We start from the raw sequence: 18,095 nt of genomic DNA, 5'->3' as shown, positions 1-18,095 counted from the left end.
CCTGTGCCTCTGTCCAGCAGAGCCACTGAAGTGATCCCTAGAGTAAACTTTCTGTTTCCCATCCACTCGTCAAGGTTTCTCTTGAAGAGTGTTAGCGAGGAGCTCTGCCTAATGTAGACTAGAATCTTGTTCCAAAGCATGGGAAGACTCTGGGACAGGAATCTACCCCTCCAGCACATCCTATTTATTGTGGTGAGGTTTAGATCCCTAGAGCGTGTGGCTCGAGGGGATAATGTTTTCTTTAGGTGGAGTGTGTCCATCATTTGTGGGTTGGACATTGCCTTGTATGTCAGGCAGAGATCACCACTGAGTAGGTGGTATGAAACTGAGTACAGCTGGAGTTTCTTCAGTCGAGCTGCATAGGGCATCTGTTTGAGGTCAGTGATCCTCTTGGTGAGGTACTTCTGTGGTCTTTCCAGCTGTTGCAGGTGTCTTGTAATGTACAACCCAAATGGAGCGTTGTACTCTCTGATGGGTCTGATGAGTGATGTGTAGAGGGGCACAATGAACTCTTTTGATCTGGATGCGAACCCTTTTGTGATTAGGTGGACCACATAGAAGGATTTTCTAACCACTTTGGCAATGTTATTATCAAAGGAGAGATTACTATCTACTTGGGTCCCCATATCCCTTATTACGTCTTTTGTATTTAGGGGACTACCACCTATGTGGCAGTTTGTGGGTACTGTGTTTTTTCCAAAGCAGATGACTATGCACGTTTTGACATTTAGCCTGAGGCCATGATTTTGACACCAAGTATCTGTTTCAGGGAGACCCTTTTGGAGGATGTCTGTGTCAGGTGGAGAGTCAATTATAGCCCCTAGTTTGCAGTAGTCTGTGAACTTGGTCAGCCATAGTCCTCCCGTGCTTGCCTGTACCTCTGAGAAGTATATGCCGAACAGGAGGGGTCCCAGGACTGAGCCCTGTGGAACACCACTTGTAACCGGTTTAGAGTCTGACTTGGCTCCTGCAACTCTCACCATGTGGGTTCTGTCCATGAGCCAGTTGGCAACCCATCTTGTGATGTAGGGGTTTATGTTCAGGCTGGTGAGCTTGTCTATAATACCAGAATGGGGAATGGTGTTGAAGGCCTTTGCAAGGTGTAGGTAGGCTGTGTGTACCACCTTTCCCTCATCTATAGCCTTGGTAACTGTCTCAAAGAAGTCCACCAGGTTTAGGAGGCATGATATTCCCTTAAAGCCAAACTGGGTAGGGTCCAGTGTTTGGAGGTTCCCAATGTCTCTGTTAATGAGTTACATGATGATGCACTCCATAGCCTTGCAGACCAAGCTTGTCAGGCTTATAGGGAGATAGTTCATGGGGTCTGTTGTGGTTCCACCTTTGTGGAGTGGAATAACTGTTGCTGTGCACCACTCTATGGGTACATAGCCTGTGGAGAAGCTGAGTTTGAGCAGTGTGTTTAGGTAAGGGGTTAGTTAATCTTTGAGCTTGTGTAGGACAGAGCCTGGGACACCGTCCGGTCACATTGATGCTGTGTTTTTGGCTTTGAAGAGGGCTGTTTTAACCTGAGTGTCTGTGATTTTAGGGGCTCTACATTCTTCTGGTATGGTTAAGGGCCCTTTTGGGGTGAGAGGGGGGTGAAGTTTGCACTGAACCTGACTGCCAGTATGTTTGCGATCTCGGTTGGTTCAGTGTATTTTGTGCCATTCTGCATTAACTCCGAGCAGATCTGAACATTGCCACTTAGATTCTTGACATAGCTAAAGAATGCCTTGTGGTTATCTTTGGAGTCCTTGGCAATTTTTCTTTTGAAGCTTGCCTTGGATGATTTTATGAGGGATCATAGTTTCTTGCTGATACTGATCAGGGATGTCTTCCCTTCTTGGGATTTTACTCTTTTTTTGTACTAATTTCCTCCTTCTATTGTTTAGCTTGTTTATGGCAGGAGTCCACCAGACTGATTTCCTTTTCTTGGAGGAGTGAGTCTTAGTTTTGCTTGGGGTAGCATGATCCATGCATTCTTGTAGGTGCCTGTAGAATGCATTAGTAAAGGATTTTGCAGCTTGGACAGCGTTATCCTTTAACATGAGGGCTTTGAAATTTTCCACCTCGTTCTTAAGTAACATGAAGTTTGCTTTTGAAAAGTTTTTCACTGTGGTTTCCTTGTCCAGGGGTGGGGGCGGAATGTGGATATCTAGACTGATTTGTTTATGGTCAGATCTAACCAGCGAGGGGTTGACCTCCAGTGTGTAAGACTGGTCGCCCATGTTGATGATGACCAGGTCCAATATGTTGTCACCTCTGGTGAGACTGTTGACCAGCTGATCTAGGGCATTTGAGTTTATAAATTCTAGGAAATGTTGGGCAAGGGAGTTAGTACTTGAGTAGTTCTCCCAGTTAATGTTTGGGTAATTGAAATCACCCAATATTAGGGTGTTAGGTAGGACCTTTATGTTTCCCAGTGTTTCCAGAAATGCGGAATGGGGATCCTGGGACATGGTGGGTGATTTCTAGGCAAGCTACAATTTGAATTGCAGTTTTGCCCGTTATTAGTTGCATGTGGATGATCTCTGAAGCATTGTGCTGTGCCACTAACCTGGAGGTGTGGGTATCCTTGATGAATATGGATAGGCCCCTGCCTTTTGTATTTCGGTCCAGGTTCTGTGGCTGAAATGTATGGTATGAGTTGTGGGGAGCCTTAAAACAAGTCTTACTGCACATATATCGATTTTCTCCATTCTGAGGTTTAGACTTGGCATTGAGTAGCATTACCCTCAGTTTTTTGTTACTTGTGCTATTTACGGCGGTGGGCTTGTCTTTTGGGCCTTGCCTAAAAAAGGCACTATGGAGGTGGCAAGAGCCTTGGCCAGTATTCAAAAGCCTAAGTGTGACAGGCGCAAGCCATCTCTAGCAAAGCAGCATGGCTTGTCGAGCATGTCATCGCAAGCAGACACTGGATCCCCTTTGAATGACAACAGAAACTTAGCCAGTTGTTGAAATTGATAATTTTTTCTTTATACTGTGGTATCATTCTTGGTGAGGGCAGGATGCTACCCAGGGTCAGGGTCATACCGGCCTAGACTATGTGATCAGAGAGCTCCTCCAAATCTCTTTACATGTGGTCCAGAGAGGTACGGCTCAGGTCATTCACACCAACATGGACAATGACAGAGTCGTATTTGTACTTGTTCTGGAGTGACCTGAGTGCTTGTGTTATGTGGCGGATCCTGGCACCTGACAGGCAGCTAACAGTAACCTTCTCCTTATTCAGCCTAGTGAGTGGGATGTCAGTGTGCCTGACTATAGAGTCACCTATTACTAGTGTGTTGGGTATGTTCTTTTGCTTTAAGGGCTGTGATTGCGTGGCACACTGGTTTTGTGAAATATGTGTTTCATGGTTTGTGTTATGGAGGTTGCTTGGATGTCTGCTTTGGAAGTCTCTGTTGCTTTTGCAGATTTTTATTTAGAGCCTCCAAGTATGTTTTCATGTATGTGTGTGTTTTTGCCGGTGCTGGTTTAATGGGTCTATGTGAGAATGGTGGTGTGATGCAAGTATTTCCCTTCTCCTCTTGACTGTCTGATCCAGTCTTGGGTTGAGAGAGGTTAGCCTCCAATTTGGCTATATAATTGCATCTTTCGCATGTATTAGTGTTTGGTGGTAGGAGGAGAGGGTTGTCTGTGTACATGAGGCAGTTGTAACATTGCCTCAGAATGCCCAGATTCACCAGTTGGACTGGATAGTACACCTGAAACTGCCCTTTGGACATGCCTGGATAGGTACAGTGAACTGTTTTACTCATTGGCTGGTAAGGTTGAATAGAGAGCCTTGTCCTTCTGTACAGTACAGGGGAGTCTAGTGCTAGGGTTTATAAGTGCTTGCTATGAGTTTTGAGCTAGTGCCAGGCTAAGAAATAGACGGCTTGATTGCTTAAGTTGAAAGTTTGTATAGCTCCAAGGGACAATTTGAAAAAGAGACTTTGTGGAGCCGGAAATAATTATACCTTAGCTACCCGGCACGCAAAACCGGGCAAATACGTTTTTTATAGCAGGGAAATGAAAGAGATAAAAATTAGCCCAAAATGGCCAATAAACTACTAATTTCTGGGTGGAAACCACTCCTCCAGGTACAGATAGGCTGCTCAAAGCTCCCCTCTCTCACAGATGAACAGAGAAACTTCCTTCTATCCAAGTAAGATATGGGCAAACACAGATATTTGTAACACAGCCCTGAATTCAGCACTAACCTATAAACTGGACTATGTTAGCTTAGAAAGGCGAGAAACAAGTATTTTTTTTTGTTTTGTTTTTTTTTCAGAAAATAAAGCAGATACAATAAAAAACAGTTTAAATGCACATGAAAGGATACTTATTCTTATATATCTCAGATCAGAGTTGTAGTCAATGCCTCCAGTAATAAAGTAGGAAAAAAACACAAATACAGTAAAAGTAGATGAATAAAGTGCAATTTATTTATATATATATATATATATATATATATATATATATATATATATAAACAATAGAAAACGAACAAACTGATTTAAACAAGATAAAATTAACCAGAAAAAAGCTCAAAACTGAGCCCTGTTCCAGCAATCTTCAATCAGACAAGTTCTAACTGCACACTCCTGCCACTAGGCTGCAGAGGAACCTCCTCCAAAAAAAAGATGGCCTGGATCAGTGCTCAAGTTATACAAACGTAGCTAGATTCAGCAAGCCTAAATCTGGTCTATGCTACAGCAACAAGGTGCACCAATTTCAGAAAGAAACAGTACAAATAAGTAGGCACAATAAGCTTGTGACCAGAAATTCCAAGCTCAGAAGGGCAGAAACCAGCCTCTCCTCCCACAAGAGTGCAGACCACAAACCTTCTTAATGTAAATTAACTGAAGCCCAAGTGCTTAAACCAGAACTAATACACTTTTAGAATAGCAGACACTGAGCTTTCATTCAGCAACCCCCTACTTAGAAGGATGTACGCTACCTGTCCTGCCACAACAGTGTAGACCACAAACCTTCTTAATGTAAAATAACTGGCCTGGAGCCCAAGTGCTTAAACCAGAACTAATACACTTTTAGAATAGCAGACATTGAGCCTTCAATCAGCAATTCCCAACTTAGAAGGATGTACGCTACCTGTCCTGCCACAACAGTGCAGACCACAAACCTTCTTAATGTAAAACAACTGGCATGAAGCCCAAGTTCTTAAACCAAAAGATTTAGAATAACAGTTACAATTTAATCAGGCTACTACCAAGCAGTAATAAATGCAGCAGAATAAATAAAACTGAGTACTTTTAAGAAGAGGCAAAAGCAAAATAAAGTAGGAGGAAACACAAATACAGTAAAAGCAGATTAATAAAGGGCATTTTTTAAGTGCAAGGAGAGAAGAAATAAGAACCTAAGTGGTTTAGTCTTCTCAAATCTTCTCTCTATAGTAAGTAGGATGAACACTAGACTCAATATGATCTCACTGTACTCTAAGAGAGCAAATGAGATGGACCCAGGAGGAGCGTTTAAATACAGACTTAAAGGAGGGGCGGGCACTTCCAGAGCCAGCAACAGTAACACCAAGACAAGAACAGGGAGGGTGGGTAGGGAACTAACTGCAGAGAGACATATAGCACACTATTCAGTGAAACAGGTGACAAAAAAAATAAAATATAGTACTTTTAAAACTGAAAGTTTGCACTTAACAGAAGACTAAAATACAGTACTGTAAGACTGCACCTAACTTCAGCTTCTAATGCTGGTCATTGTAGCCGACCAAGTCTCTCAGAAATTGAGCATAAAATGAATTCTCAAACTTTGTGGCTAGCACTTAAAGTACAGAGGAAACCCTCTAGGCTAACAGTTAAATATCAGATAACAAAGAAGTGAGAAGACCACCACCCCCTCTTAAAGCAGAGAGGCACACAGCACACTATTCGGTGAAACAATTAGGTGACAGAAAAAATAAAATAGAGTACTTTTAAAACTGCAAGTTTGCACTTGGAAGACTAAAATACAGTACTGCAAGTTTGCTCTTAACTTCAACTTCTAATGCAGGTGATTGTAGCCAACCAAGTCTCTCAGAAATTGAGCATAAAATGAATTCTCAAACTTTGTGGCTAGCACTTAAAAGTACATACATATGTGTGTGTGTGTTTATATATCTCTCTCTCTCTCTCTAGATATATATATATATATATATATATATATATATATATATATATATATATATATATATACACATCTACACACACACAGATATACATACACACATATACACACACACACATATACGTATTTATACATACACACACACACACACACACACACACACATATATATATATATATATATATATATATATATATATATATATGTATATATATATATGACTAGTAATAGTCAGACATACCAACATTAAATCAAGGGCATCAGTGGGAAATAAACAAATTCCAAGCTGGCTTATAAGTAAATAAAGGCTAGTATTAGTTCCATGGCAGAATGGTTAAATGTCCAGTCAGGTCTGTAGACCAAAGCACAAAAAGATAAGATTCACAAAGGATGGCTCATTTACAGAGAGCTTCCAAATGATTGGCTTCCACGCCACTGATTTCTGAGTGTTCTGGTACAATTCAGTACCAGCCTTTCCAAATAAGTACTGAAAATTTTAAATTGTATTCATTATTCAAGAGTGTTATTGTTTATATTTCTGCAATATTTGTTCATTTTGCTGCAATTTTAATTATTTTAAAATGCTTCTGTATTCTACTGTTGGCTGCTGATTTCTGCACATTAACGGCATCCTAATTCAAAGCAGTTATTAGCATTGTTTGTTGGTTATTGTATTTGCTGCACTTTTGCCTTGTCTCCAGTGATTTTACAATTAGGAAGGTTAGACCTGCGCTCTGGTGTCAGTAGACAGTAGCCTGATCTCTTCTAAGCTTGGGAAGCCCTGAAAGGTTTGTGTGGTTTTGTGACGGCCAGTGGGATATTTTGCTTGTTTGTTCTGTTTTAGTGCCTGTGTAAAGTTGTTAGCATTGCTTAGCAGCAGTAGAGTGTGCTCTGTAAAAATACAAACACTTAGCATCCAACTTTTTCTTTAAAAAAAAAAATCCCAGATAATTCCTGAGCATCAGGTTGCCTGGTGAGCACTGGGTTTGTGTACAGAAAAGGATTTCCTTACGTGTAAACATCTGGAACCATGGATAAGCACTTTCCTCCTGTCTTTGCAGCCAACTTTATGAAATGGGCATTCTAAAACAATATAGCAGTTTTCTTATGTTCACTGACAACCATTTAATTCTTAAACAATCTTATACAGTATGTGAGAGATACAGTTATACATTCATTGGTAACAGACACTCAGACTCAGCTGATAAAAGTACCAAACAGGTTGTCAGAAATGCATAATAACCACACACATCTCCTTACTCCCCTTACTGATGACCTAGCGTATAGACTTGCTTACGCTGAGGCTGTAAAAATCAATCTACTCAAACTTCAAAGACCTCCTAAACATAACTATAACAATGGTGATCCTCAGCAATCTCTTAAGCATTCTACCAAAGCAACATCCACCATGACACATTCCGCTTCAAAGCAACATCCACCACAACACATTTAGCTTCACCACAAGGTGTCTAAATTCGTAAGTCCATAAGGCAAACCTCCACACAAGCTAATGTCCTAGTCGTAGGTGGTTTCATCATGAGAGACACACATGTTCCACTTACCAATCTCAACAAAGAAACTGTCATGGCCAGCTGCCTATTAGGGGTTCAGAATCTGCCAGATCATGCATGCACTTAGGTCACTAAACCTCAAGTACCAGTAGAACTTGGTCATTGTTCATGTGGGTGTAAATGATATGAAATGCACCTCTGGACTGTGTATCCCAGGCTGGTATGAGCCTAGCATTGAGCAGAATTCTCCTTTTTTCAAAGGTGGTGATGTAATATGAGCAGAACATAATTAACTTTAAGAATCTGCTTAGTTTTTGGTGCCATTCAAAGGGGTACAATATTTGTCAGCATGGGAAGATATGGTTGACAAACCACACTGTTTCACCAAGGATGGTCTGTATCTACCCCCTCTTGGGTTTCAGAATATTGGGCAAATCTTTGTCCACCCCATAGTGCAATTTTTAGGAAATGCCAGCCTTTTAAACCTTCCAACATAGCAGAAACTACCCAGGACAACCTAAAAGTATTGTAGCTCAATGCCAGCAGCCAGCAGAAAACTCCACTCCTGCAAGCTGGCCTTGCTCTTGAAAATGAGGACATCTGTGAAGTTACAGATGTGTGATTTAAAGCCATTGAGAAGACCCAGGCAATGCAAGCTTATAATGCCTTCCACACATTTAGACTAGCTGCTGCACATAATGGGAAAAAAGTTGGAGGTATCTTTGTCTTCATCTTCCTCAAAAAGTCACATGTCATCACTGGTAAAGCGATATGACTCATTTGAGAGTCTACATATCCAACTCATCATAAGCAAAGCTCCATACCATATTATTGTAGGCTATATATCACTCTATGACTCAGGATACCCATACCCCATATCTAAACCTTCAGGTGTCGGATAACATCAAAACCAGCACTATAGTCCTGGGCAACTTCAACTACTCCATTATAGACTGGGAAGCATGCACATCTCCCAAAATCATAGGCCCAGAGATTTCTGAACTTTGTAAACCCAAATGCTCTGAATTAGCTAGTCTGTATACCCACCAGAAGTGACAAAATCCTTGTTCTTAGAATATGTTCATAGAGTGCTACTAGGCTAACTGCCCTTGTGGGACATTTTAAGCCTAGCCAATCACCCCGTCTGAAAATCAAACCCTGCACCTTGTATTTGTAAGGTAAACACCTTAACTATTAAGCCAAACTCCCAACCCCTGGCCTGATCCTCACAAGTAGAGAACTTTGTACCCATCCGTGTGCATTGTCCTCACTTGTCAGGTCAGACCACAAAGTGGTCTTCTTGGAAATGCATTAAAAATTATGACCTTGTTGAACCCTCATGTTTAGGAATTATTCCAAAGTTAACCTACTACTGAATAATACCCTGACAAAATTTCAAGCCCCCTAAACCTTATGAACTCCATTCCCTATGCAATAATGTTTATAGAAACTCTATACCATCATATAAGCAACTGCACTGAAGCGACAGTACCCACCCTGAATAAGCATAGTACCACCTCAAAGGAAAAGCCAACCTGGTGGAATCCCAGTATTGACAAGCAATATAAAAAAAGGGAATAAAGCCTTGGCCAAATTCAGAAAGGGCAATGACCTGCATGGCAATAAACCTCTCATCAAAATAAGCATCACACAAGTCTTAGGTCCATCAAAGCCAAATCTGTGGCATAGATAGCCTTGCAGACAAAAGATAACTATAAGGCTGCCTTCAGATATGTCCAAAATCTCAAAAGTAATACCAAACAATGTGCTGAAGTAATTGTAAACAGAACCACTTATATGGAACCAGAGGATATACAGAATTTACTTAGCTCCAACTTCATCCTATTTCCCCCAAGTCACCCACTATGAAAGATCAGCTACCATAATTCGCTCTGGCTATCAGTAGTGAATAAGTCCTCAATGCACCCTCCATGGCAAAAAATACTGCATCTCTGGGCCTTGATATTATCCTGGGATGCTTCATAAATAACATGAAACATGACCTATCCAATCCACTAGAATCATTGCTCAGCCTCAGTTTCCAAACTGGTATCATGCCCAGCAAATGGCGGAGTGCAACTGTTATTCCTCTGCCCCAAGGGCAGGCTGTCTACTAACTCGGGTAACTATGAACCCATAAGTATTACTAGACTCCTTTGTAAGGCCATGGAAAGAATCAGTATTGATATTTAAAATAAAGACATAGGACATCTCCAGATGCTGGATCCAACACAATTTGGATTTGTCAAGCGTAGATCATGTCTGGACAACTTGTTAGACATTTTTTTGAGACAGCATCACTAAAGCCATGGATGAACGCACAACAGGACACACTGCTTCTCTTAACTTGGCTAAGGCATTCAACACACTTCCCTATTCGGGCATCATCAACAAACTCACTAAACTAGACCCTATGTCAACTGCTAGACAGCCAACTGGCTCATGGATAAGGCACAGGAGGTTAGACTGGGGGATGCTACATCCACAAAAACACTAGTTTCCAATGGAGTCTCTCAGGGCTTGTTGCTGTAGAAACTACTTTTTGGAATTTATGTTTTGGAAGTCCAAGCTAATGGTAAAGGCCTCTGGCTGGCCAAGTGTGTGTATGACTGTAACCTTGGGCAATTATTGAATCCCTCCAAGGATACAAATAGTCTCCAGAAAGGTAAAATAATAATGTATTAAATAACTATGATCTAAAAGTGAATGCAAAAAATGTGTAATTGTATCCTTTGGTAAAGTGGCCACTCTGGGAATTATCACATATTTGATACATCCCTCAGGATTGACCCAGTAGTTAGGTACTTGGGAACATGTGGACAGTAGCTTGGCCTTTGATCATCATGTGTCTACTGCTGTGAGGAGATCCTTCTATACTGCACAAGTATAATCAAGGGTATAGCTTCTAGATCCAGAGATATCAGTGTCCCCTTATACTCTGCCATAATCACACTGATCATTGAGTAGAATGCAGCCTTCTGTGGGTACCTAATGAAAGTATCTGTAACAACTGGAATGCCCACAGAGGTTCTTCTCAAAGTGAATACAGGGTGTAAACCACATGCCATAGGCAGACCTCCTCAAAGTCTTAACCCTATATTCAGTTGCATACAGACTGCTTAGAGGTGATATATTCCTGGCATTCAAGACAGGATCTGATCCTGTACTGATGGACTTACTTCACATCCACAAGTTTAACGGGATTAGAATCACCCAGTCAAAGAACCTTAACCTTGATTGCAACATAAATAGAACATACTAGAAGGGCAGGTATGTATCCAGGGACTACCCCAGCTATGTAACAGACAATCTCATCCATGTGAAGCAGTTTGTTCCTGGACCAGTGTATGGGAATTTGAAAATGTACTCTTGAACTGGAGTATATACCCATATTGGACAAAAGTAGCTTATAAATGTTCTGCTACTTTAACATAATATTATGCCCATAGGCAATGTATCCCATCACGTATAAAGGAAAAAAAATATGGCAAGTCCAGACTATCTGCCTTGGATAATATATATTCATTTACAAATGGGGAAATATCGCTCAACTCGCTCTGCTCCCCTCCCTGCCCGCAAATCTCACCCGCCCCCACTAGTGCTAAATTTAAACCAGACTTTGCCACTCCCCTCTTGCTAAGTACCAATCAGCACCTCACACATCATTGAGCAACCCTGCCCCCTTAACCCATTTCCTTCTCTCTCATTTTTCCATACCCTGTTATCACAGTCAGCCATCAAATTTGGCTCACCCCCTATCAAAATGCAAACAAGCAAAACAAGCACTAATTACTCAAATGCCTATACTGTTTCTATTTTACCATCTCACTGCCTATGAAAAAACACTTGACCATGGTATTCACTACCCAAATGGTCAAACAGACACCCATGACTTCACACATAACACCAAACACTTTACCTCCCCCTGCACACTGAATATACCACCCTCTATAAAATACCACCCCTGTACAGCCACAAAACATAATCCTAAAGACAAAGACTATGTAAAGCTTGTAAAAAAACTCCTAAAGCACAGAATATCCTGTCACTATAACCTTTATAACACATGGAGACATTCATCCTAACCCTGGCCAACCCACACCCAATAACCTCCAATCCCCTACCACAACCCCCACAGTCAAGCTACCCGTGAATACTCCCACTTGTTCCCTCCTAGCATTTCACCTAAATATTAGAAGTATTAACAATAAGATTCCCAACCTACATGCCCTCCTAGCAACCCACTCCCCAGACATTGTGCCTTACTAAAACCTAGCTAAAACCCAGTACTACTGACAATGAGATACTACCTCTAGGATACAATATTCACCGGTTAGACCATGCTACAAGGAAAGGAGGTGTGGGATAGCAGTCCTTTACAAAAATACTCTAACCATTAATAGAGACACCATTCAGCCTCCCCAATTCAATAATGTGGAACTCCTCATAACCAAGCTACAGATTAACCAAAACAAACACTTGAACATCTTCTGTGCATACATTCCACCAGGCAACAACCTAAATACCCTAGAAGATCTCCTTTACTGGTTATCCACTACCTATCCCCAAGAAACCATAGTTCTTGGTGATTTTAACACTGACCCCCCCCCACTCATATAAACTTACCTGGGTTTAAAAAGACTATAACCTCTCCCACTAGGATAAACAAACCAACCAAGGAAAGTATTCTAGACTGGATCCTAGTTAATAACAAACCCCAACTGTACACAGCTGGTACTCTCCCTGATGACCTCAGCGACCATTGTCTAACCTATATCATAAAACATAAGGCAGGAAACCCTCACCAGCCCAAATATAAAACATTTAGAAACAGGAAAAACTTTGCTGCTGCTATATTCCAAAATTAATTAAAAGCAGTTGACTGGTCAAAACTAAAAAATCTAACATTAGAGGAGGCCATAGATCACTTTAACACTAAATTCCTAAGTATCCTTGATTCCCATGCTCCAGCACAAACAATAAAAACTAGATCAAATACAGCACCGTGGCTCACAAAAGATACCAAAGCAAAAATCAAAACTAGAAACAGAGCCTGGGCCAGCTGGAGAACAACCAAAGCCCCACTTGACCATCTAAAATATCGTCAACTCAGGAATGATACAAAAAAAATCTGTTTTACTGGATAAAAAAAGCTTCTACCAAAATCTCCTACAAAAACACCACAACAACCCTCAAACGTTCTGGGCAGGCTTAAACTAACTACTTTGTCCAGGTCACTCCACCACCCCAACCCCGGCTAACTACACCCATAGTTCCCCAGAGATAATAGCTAGCGCCTTTAATAACTCTTTCACTGAAACAATCCAATCCCTAGCAAATCAACTAACCCCCTCTCACTTAAATCACATGCCTAATCTACCTAATAATCACCCAGAATTTGGCTCCCAACCAGTATCTACTAGTTTTATCAAAACACTTCTAAAAAAATCTAAAACCTACCACCCTCGCTTCTGACCTCCTCCCTGCAGAGTACCTGCATATAATTGCAGATGCCATTGAATATCCCATATCTATCCTCATCAACAGAACCTTATCCAAAAATGCTATCCCCTCCCTCTGGAAAATATTTCCCGTCATCCCACTCCATAAAGGTGGTAGCTCCTCAGACATATCCAACTATAGACCCATTGCCATTCTTTCCCCACTAGCCAAAATAATGGAGAAATGTGTACACAAGCAACTAATGCAATACCTTTCACAGAATAACTTACTATCAGACTCCCAGCATGGTTTCAGGCCATACCACAGCACTACCTCAGCTCTCCTTTCCTTTACTACTGCCATAAACCAAAACAGGAATGATAATAGGCTAACCTCTGCCCTCTTTCTTGACCTATCAAAAGCCTTTGACATGGTCAACCATGAATTTTTCATTCTTTCACTAAAATCTATTTCCCTCAACAAGCCTGCTATCCAGTGGTTCCAGTCCTACCTGACTGGTAGACAGCAGGCAGTACTATGGCAGGGCAAACTCTCCAGCCAGTTACCTCTCACACTTGGTGTCCCTCAAGGGTCCATACTAGGTCCACTACTCTTCTCTATTTTTATCAACAGCCTCCACACTGCTATCCCTAAAGCCACCTGCATCCAATACGCAGATGATTCCACTCTCATCTGCTCAGCCACCTCCCCATCTGACTTGCAAATATTAACCCAAAATACATTTAACACTATCGAGAACTGGCTCACCAATCAACACCTACTTCTGAACCCCAATAAAACTAAACTTCTACTCTTCTCTCCCACTAGTAGATCCACCACACTTTCATTCTCTGTCACATCTAACAATGGTACCACTATTTCCCCAGATAATCACACCAAACTGCTACGGGTTATCATAGACAATAATCTCAAATTTGACCTACAGGTCAACAAAACCATACAGACCATCGATAAGAAGCTTGGATCACTGTATAGAAACAAGACATTTTTAACCCCACTGGCTAGGACTGCAATTGCCCGATCACACCTACTCTCTACTCTTATATGCCTCACCTGCACTCTCAAACCTCAACAAATCCAAACTAGGTAAGCTGTCCCATAGCTACAATCATATTGCAAGATTCGCCACTGACTCCACCTATAGAACCCACCACTGCCAGAATCTTAAACAACTAGAGTTGCTAGAACTGCCCAGCTTAATTCAATTCAATCAACTCTTAATAGCGCACAAAATTTTGTACCACCCTGATGATACCCCCTCACTTAAAAATATTATTAAGCTATATACCAATCTAAGATCCCTATAGTCAGCCGACAAACCACTGGTCCAAGTCCACAAAGCTAGTAACTCTGCTGGTGAATCCCTGTTTGCCAACTTCATTGGCAAAACCTGGAATTCGTTGCCAAACTATATAACCCTACAATCCTCCAAAAGTCTCTTAAAAAAAAAAACCTCAAACAGTATCTCAAAGTGAATTGGCTATGCCCATGTTCCAACCCTGATGAAGTTATAAACTGAAAGCATATTCTGCAATTATCATAACTTGTAACTACATCACCAAGCTCTACTTCCAATCTGATGTCTTTTACTTTTAATTGTCTGTCCATGACAATTGTGAGTCCCTAGTAGGGAACCCTACTAACCCATTGTATATAATCACTTTGTTTTTATAATTGTTTGCTAACTTCTGTGTAATCTGTGTAAGTTTGTCTTTGTGGAGCTTTTCTCCCCGGGCCTCCACAGAAAATGGACATGTATCCAGTCGGACTATCCCGGTAAACAAATGTAAAATAAATAAATAATAAATAAATAAATATAGCTAGGCTTAAAAAGGCCCTAGGGTCGTTAGTGTTGTAATAGTCTGTGATCCTATGTGGAGCAACAGTATATGCCCCAGGCTGCAAAGTAGCCTGTAAGATTGCCATGGGTAAGACAATACAAAGTTTATAAGTCTTTTATGGATTCAAATTTTACTAAAAGAAATTGTCACAAAACTTCATCTTTTAGTCTAACAGCTCCATTAGGAGTACAGGCCAAACCACTAGTCCATGAGATGGATGAAGTTCACAGACCCAGTGTAAAAAAAAAAAATAGTGGGCTTTCCCAAATGCTGCAGCTGACTCCTGAAATAGTTCTCGATTTAAAATAAAATGTATGGCAAATTCAAACCCTGCTGGATGATCCCCTTTTTTTTTAAAAAACAGATGCTCAAACCAGTCAAGAATGCAGTTTGATAAACTCAGTTAATCAAAGAAAAACATAACCTCCACCTGCCACCATGCTGAAGTCAGCTAAATGCAGACATTGTCCTTGTCTAACTAAATTGGGTGCAAATGTCTCAGCAAAACAATAATTGAAGTCTAGGAGTCAATTTGAGAAAAATGACTCTTAAAACTCTCTCAGTACTGTACTATTTAGGTCATTGTGTGTGGACTATCTGGTCTTCATGGCCCTTTCTGACCTAATGCCATCCGAGTTCCTGATTCTGACCTACTATACACCCTAGGGTAATGCAAGATTAGATACTTTAACACTTGAAATAAATATTTGTATCTACAAAGAGATGTACAGGTTTGTGATGGCCATATTTATGAAGAAGCTAGAATTGATTACTCAACTTCATGTCAAAGCATTATTCTGTGCAAGTTCTGAAAACAATTGGTGCTTTACAAGGCAAAAATAGCTTTTATGTGAATAGATAAATGCATATCCTAAATTTGACCATCCATTACCATGATGTGAACTGATCTTTGTGTATTTAATAAACCATGAAAATTAAACATCTTGGTGATTTTGTCAAGCAACATGTCTGAGACTGACACCAACAGTTATTCTTGAAGACAAATGATCTTTCAGCTTGTCACTTTTGTTTTTACTCCTGTATTTGCCTTCTCTTCTCTATTTTGTCATTATTTCCTGATTACACCTTTGTGCTCCTGCCCCACATAGAAATCTATTTTATTGATCAATGATTCCTCCTTCGACTGTCCTACTCATGTGGCCTGCTATCTGTTCTACCAATACTGCCAGTCTAAAGACACTGCTTTCTTTAGACTTTCATCACTCATATTTTCATGTAACATTTTCATTCTTATTCCACTTGTTTGATTATTAACCCGCCATATATGAATTACTAATTTAATATGACTCTTACTAACTCTCTCCCAGTTTACCATCTGCCTCATATTTGTTATCTTTTCTGCTAATATATTCTTCATGTACTACTGAAAGTATTCTGCCTTATGCCAAACTCTGTCATATTTTTTATGTCTACTTGCCCTGTCCTGTTTTTACCAACAGTCATCTAATTCTAACTTCTAGGGACATTTCTGTCCTTGTCCAAGCCATAATGCATCCTTAAAAGCTGGTGGTATACTCATTCTCTAGCACTGTTTGTATCCCATCATGCATTTGTATGTTACCATGCCATTGCAGTGTTGTCTCCAGCATTTTAGACCTAATTTGACTACTACCACTGATTCATCATGGTTTGGTGTTGCTCTCATTATGTTAAATACTAGCTGAACGTGTGTCTGTGGAAGATGGTGTTAGCCAAGACTAAGAAAGTTGAATACAAAGGAAATTCTGTTGTCAAACTGGGTAGGTTTGAAGAGGATGGGAGGAATCCAAAATACAGCAAGTATATATGTTGAAGTGGTTTCTGTAGCATTCAAACCATGTTACAAGTCTCAGTCAATTATCAGTATGTTTCATCAGAATAAGTGACACTTGTGACACTTTCTTGCATAAGAGTTGGCTAGGAAACTATTAACACTTATGGCATATTTCTATAGAGAATAATCTCTGGTAGGTCTAGAGATTTTCTCAGCCACACTGAATTAGCCAACAGCAATGCCTTGAAAAGGAGCAGCATTAAAGCAAAAGATTAACAGCACATTTTGTTTTTGGCCTTGAACAACAATTATCTAAAATAGCCAATATTCTAATGCAAAATTCCACTCACCTTTGAAGTCTTGTTTGCTCTGACCAGTGTTTATAGCATGTATAAATCATTCATCATTAACCATTTACAGTACACTTGTGTAAAAGTAGTTGTCATCCAGCCAACTGTTTATTTTTTAACTTAGTGACAATGAATGATGAAATCCCCATGTACTACATGAATGAAATGTGAAGTAATCGTGTTGGTGTATTTTTAGTATTTTGAGTGCAGTATTAATATAAACTCAGAATATAAATGCAGTTCTCTTTAACATGTCATTAATTGTAAAGTCTCAGCCTGAAAATGTGTGTGTGTGTGTATGTATGTGTATATATATATATATATATATATATATATATATATAGTATTAAGGTGAAAAATGAACACATACTGAATCATTCCATTCCACGTGTTTTATTTGTAGGTGCGAAGGATCGTTCAGAAATTTATGAAGCATTTGAAAACATCTATCCTATTCTGAAGGGCTTTAAGAAGTCATAGCTCATTAATATGCCAAAAACACTTAAAACAGATTGTAAAGAAAATTCATGGATGTAGAACATAAAATGAATATATGGACAAGTCTCATTGGAGTTTGTGTTTAAATGTACAGAAAAGAAAAGTTGTTCATTCTAAATTATAATAAAATATGTATGTGCATCAGTTAACTTGGTTAAATATTTATTGCATATTTTATTTTTGCTTGTGTTAAATATATGTAAGACAGATCTTGGTTCTTGTTGCATTGTACAGCCTGATCTGTAATTAAACACATGTTGGATATAATATTGTTTTTGTGTTACTCATTTTACTGTGGCAAACATCGCAAGTTAACCTCCTGTGAATATCTACATTCTCTTCTTCCTACTGCACATTTTTGCTAAAGAAATTGACATGGTACATCTCAGTTCTGCATCCTGTTTCCATCTTCTGCTTATAACTAATATAGTAAATGATTTTTCCACAAAAAGAAGAAAAAATCAGAAACATACTTTGCAGAGGGCATGGAGCCAAGGTAGAATATCAATTGCTTGAGTTAAGCTGTTGATATTGC

General features: G+C 39.9%; 1 protein-coding gene across 3 annotated transcripts in view; it reads left to right on the top strand.

Moving 5' to 3' along the window:
• The window catches only part of TBPL2 (TATA-box binding protein like 2), a 559,024-nt gene extending 541,197 nt beyond the window's left edge, over positions 1–17,827 (top strand). For all 3 annotated transcript variants that reach the window (XM_044074426.1, XM_044074424.1, XM_044074425.1), the window contains one exon: positions 17,466–17,827. In XM_044074426.1, the coding sequence (XP_043930361.1) occupies positions 17,466–17,542 (77 nt within the window). In that variant the 3' untranslated portion in view covers positions 17,543–17,827. The remainder of the gene's footprint in view (positions 1–17,465) is intronic.
• Positions 17,828–18,095: the final 268 nt, after the last annotated feature.

The sequence above is a fragment of the Protopterus annectens genome, chromosome 6.part0 (genome assembly GCF_019279795.1).
Source record: "Protopterus annectens isolate FY-2018-M chromosome 6.part0, PAN1.0, whole genome shotgun sequence".
Taxonomy (NCBI): Eukaryota; Metazoa; Chordata; order Ceratodontiformes; family Protopteridae; genus Protopterus; species Protopterus annectens.
This window is presented reverse-complemented; position numbering and strand designations above follow the sequence as displayed.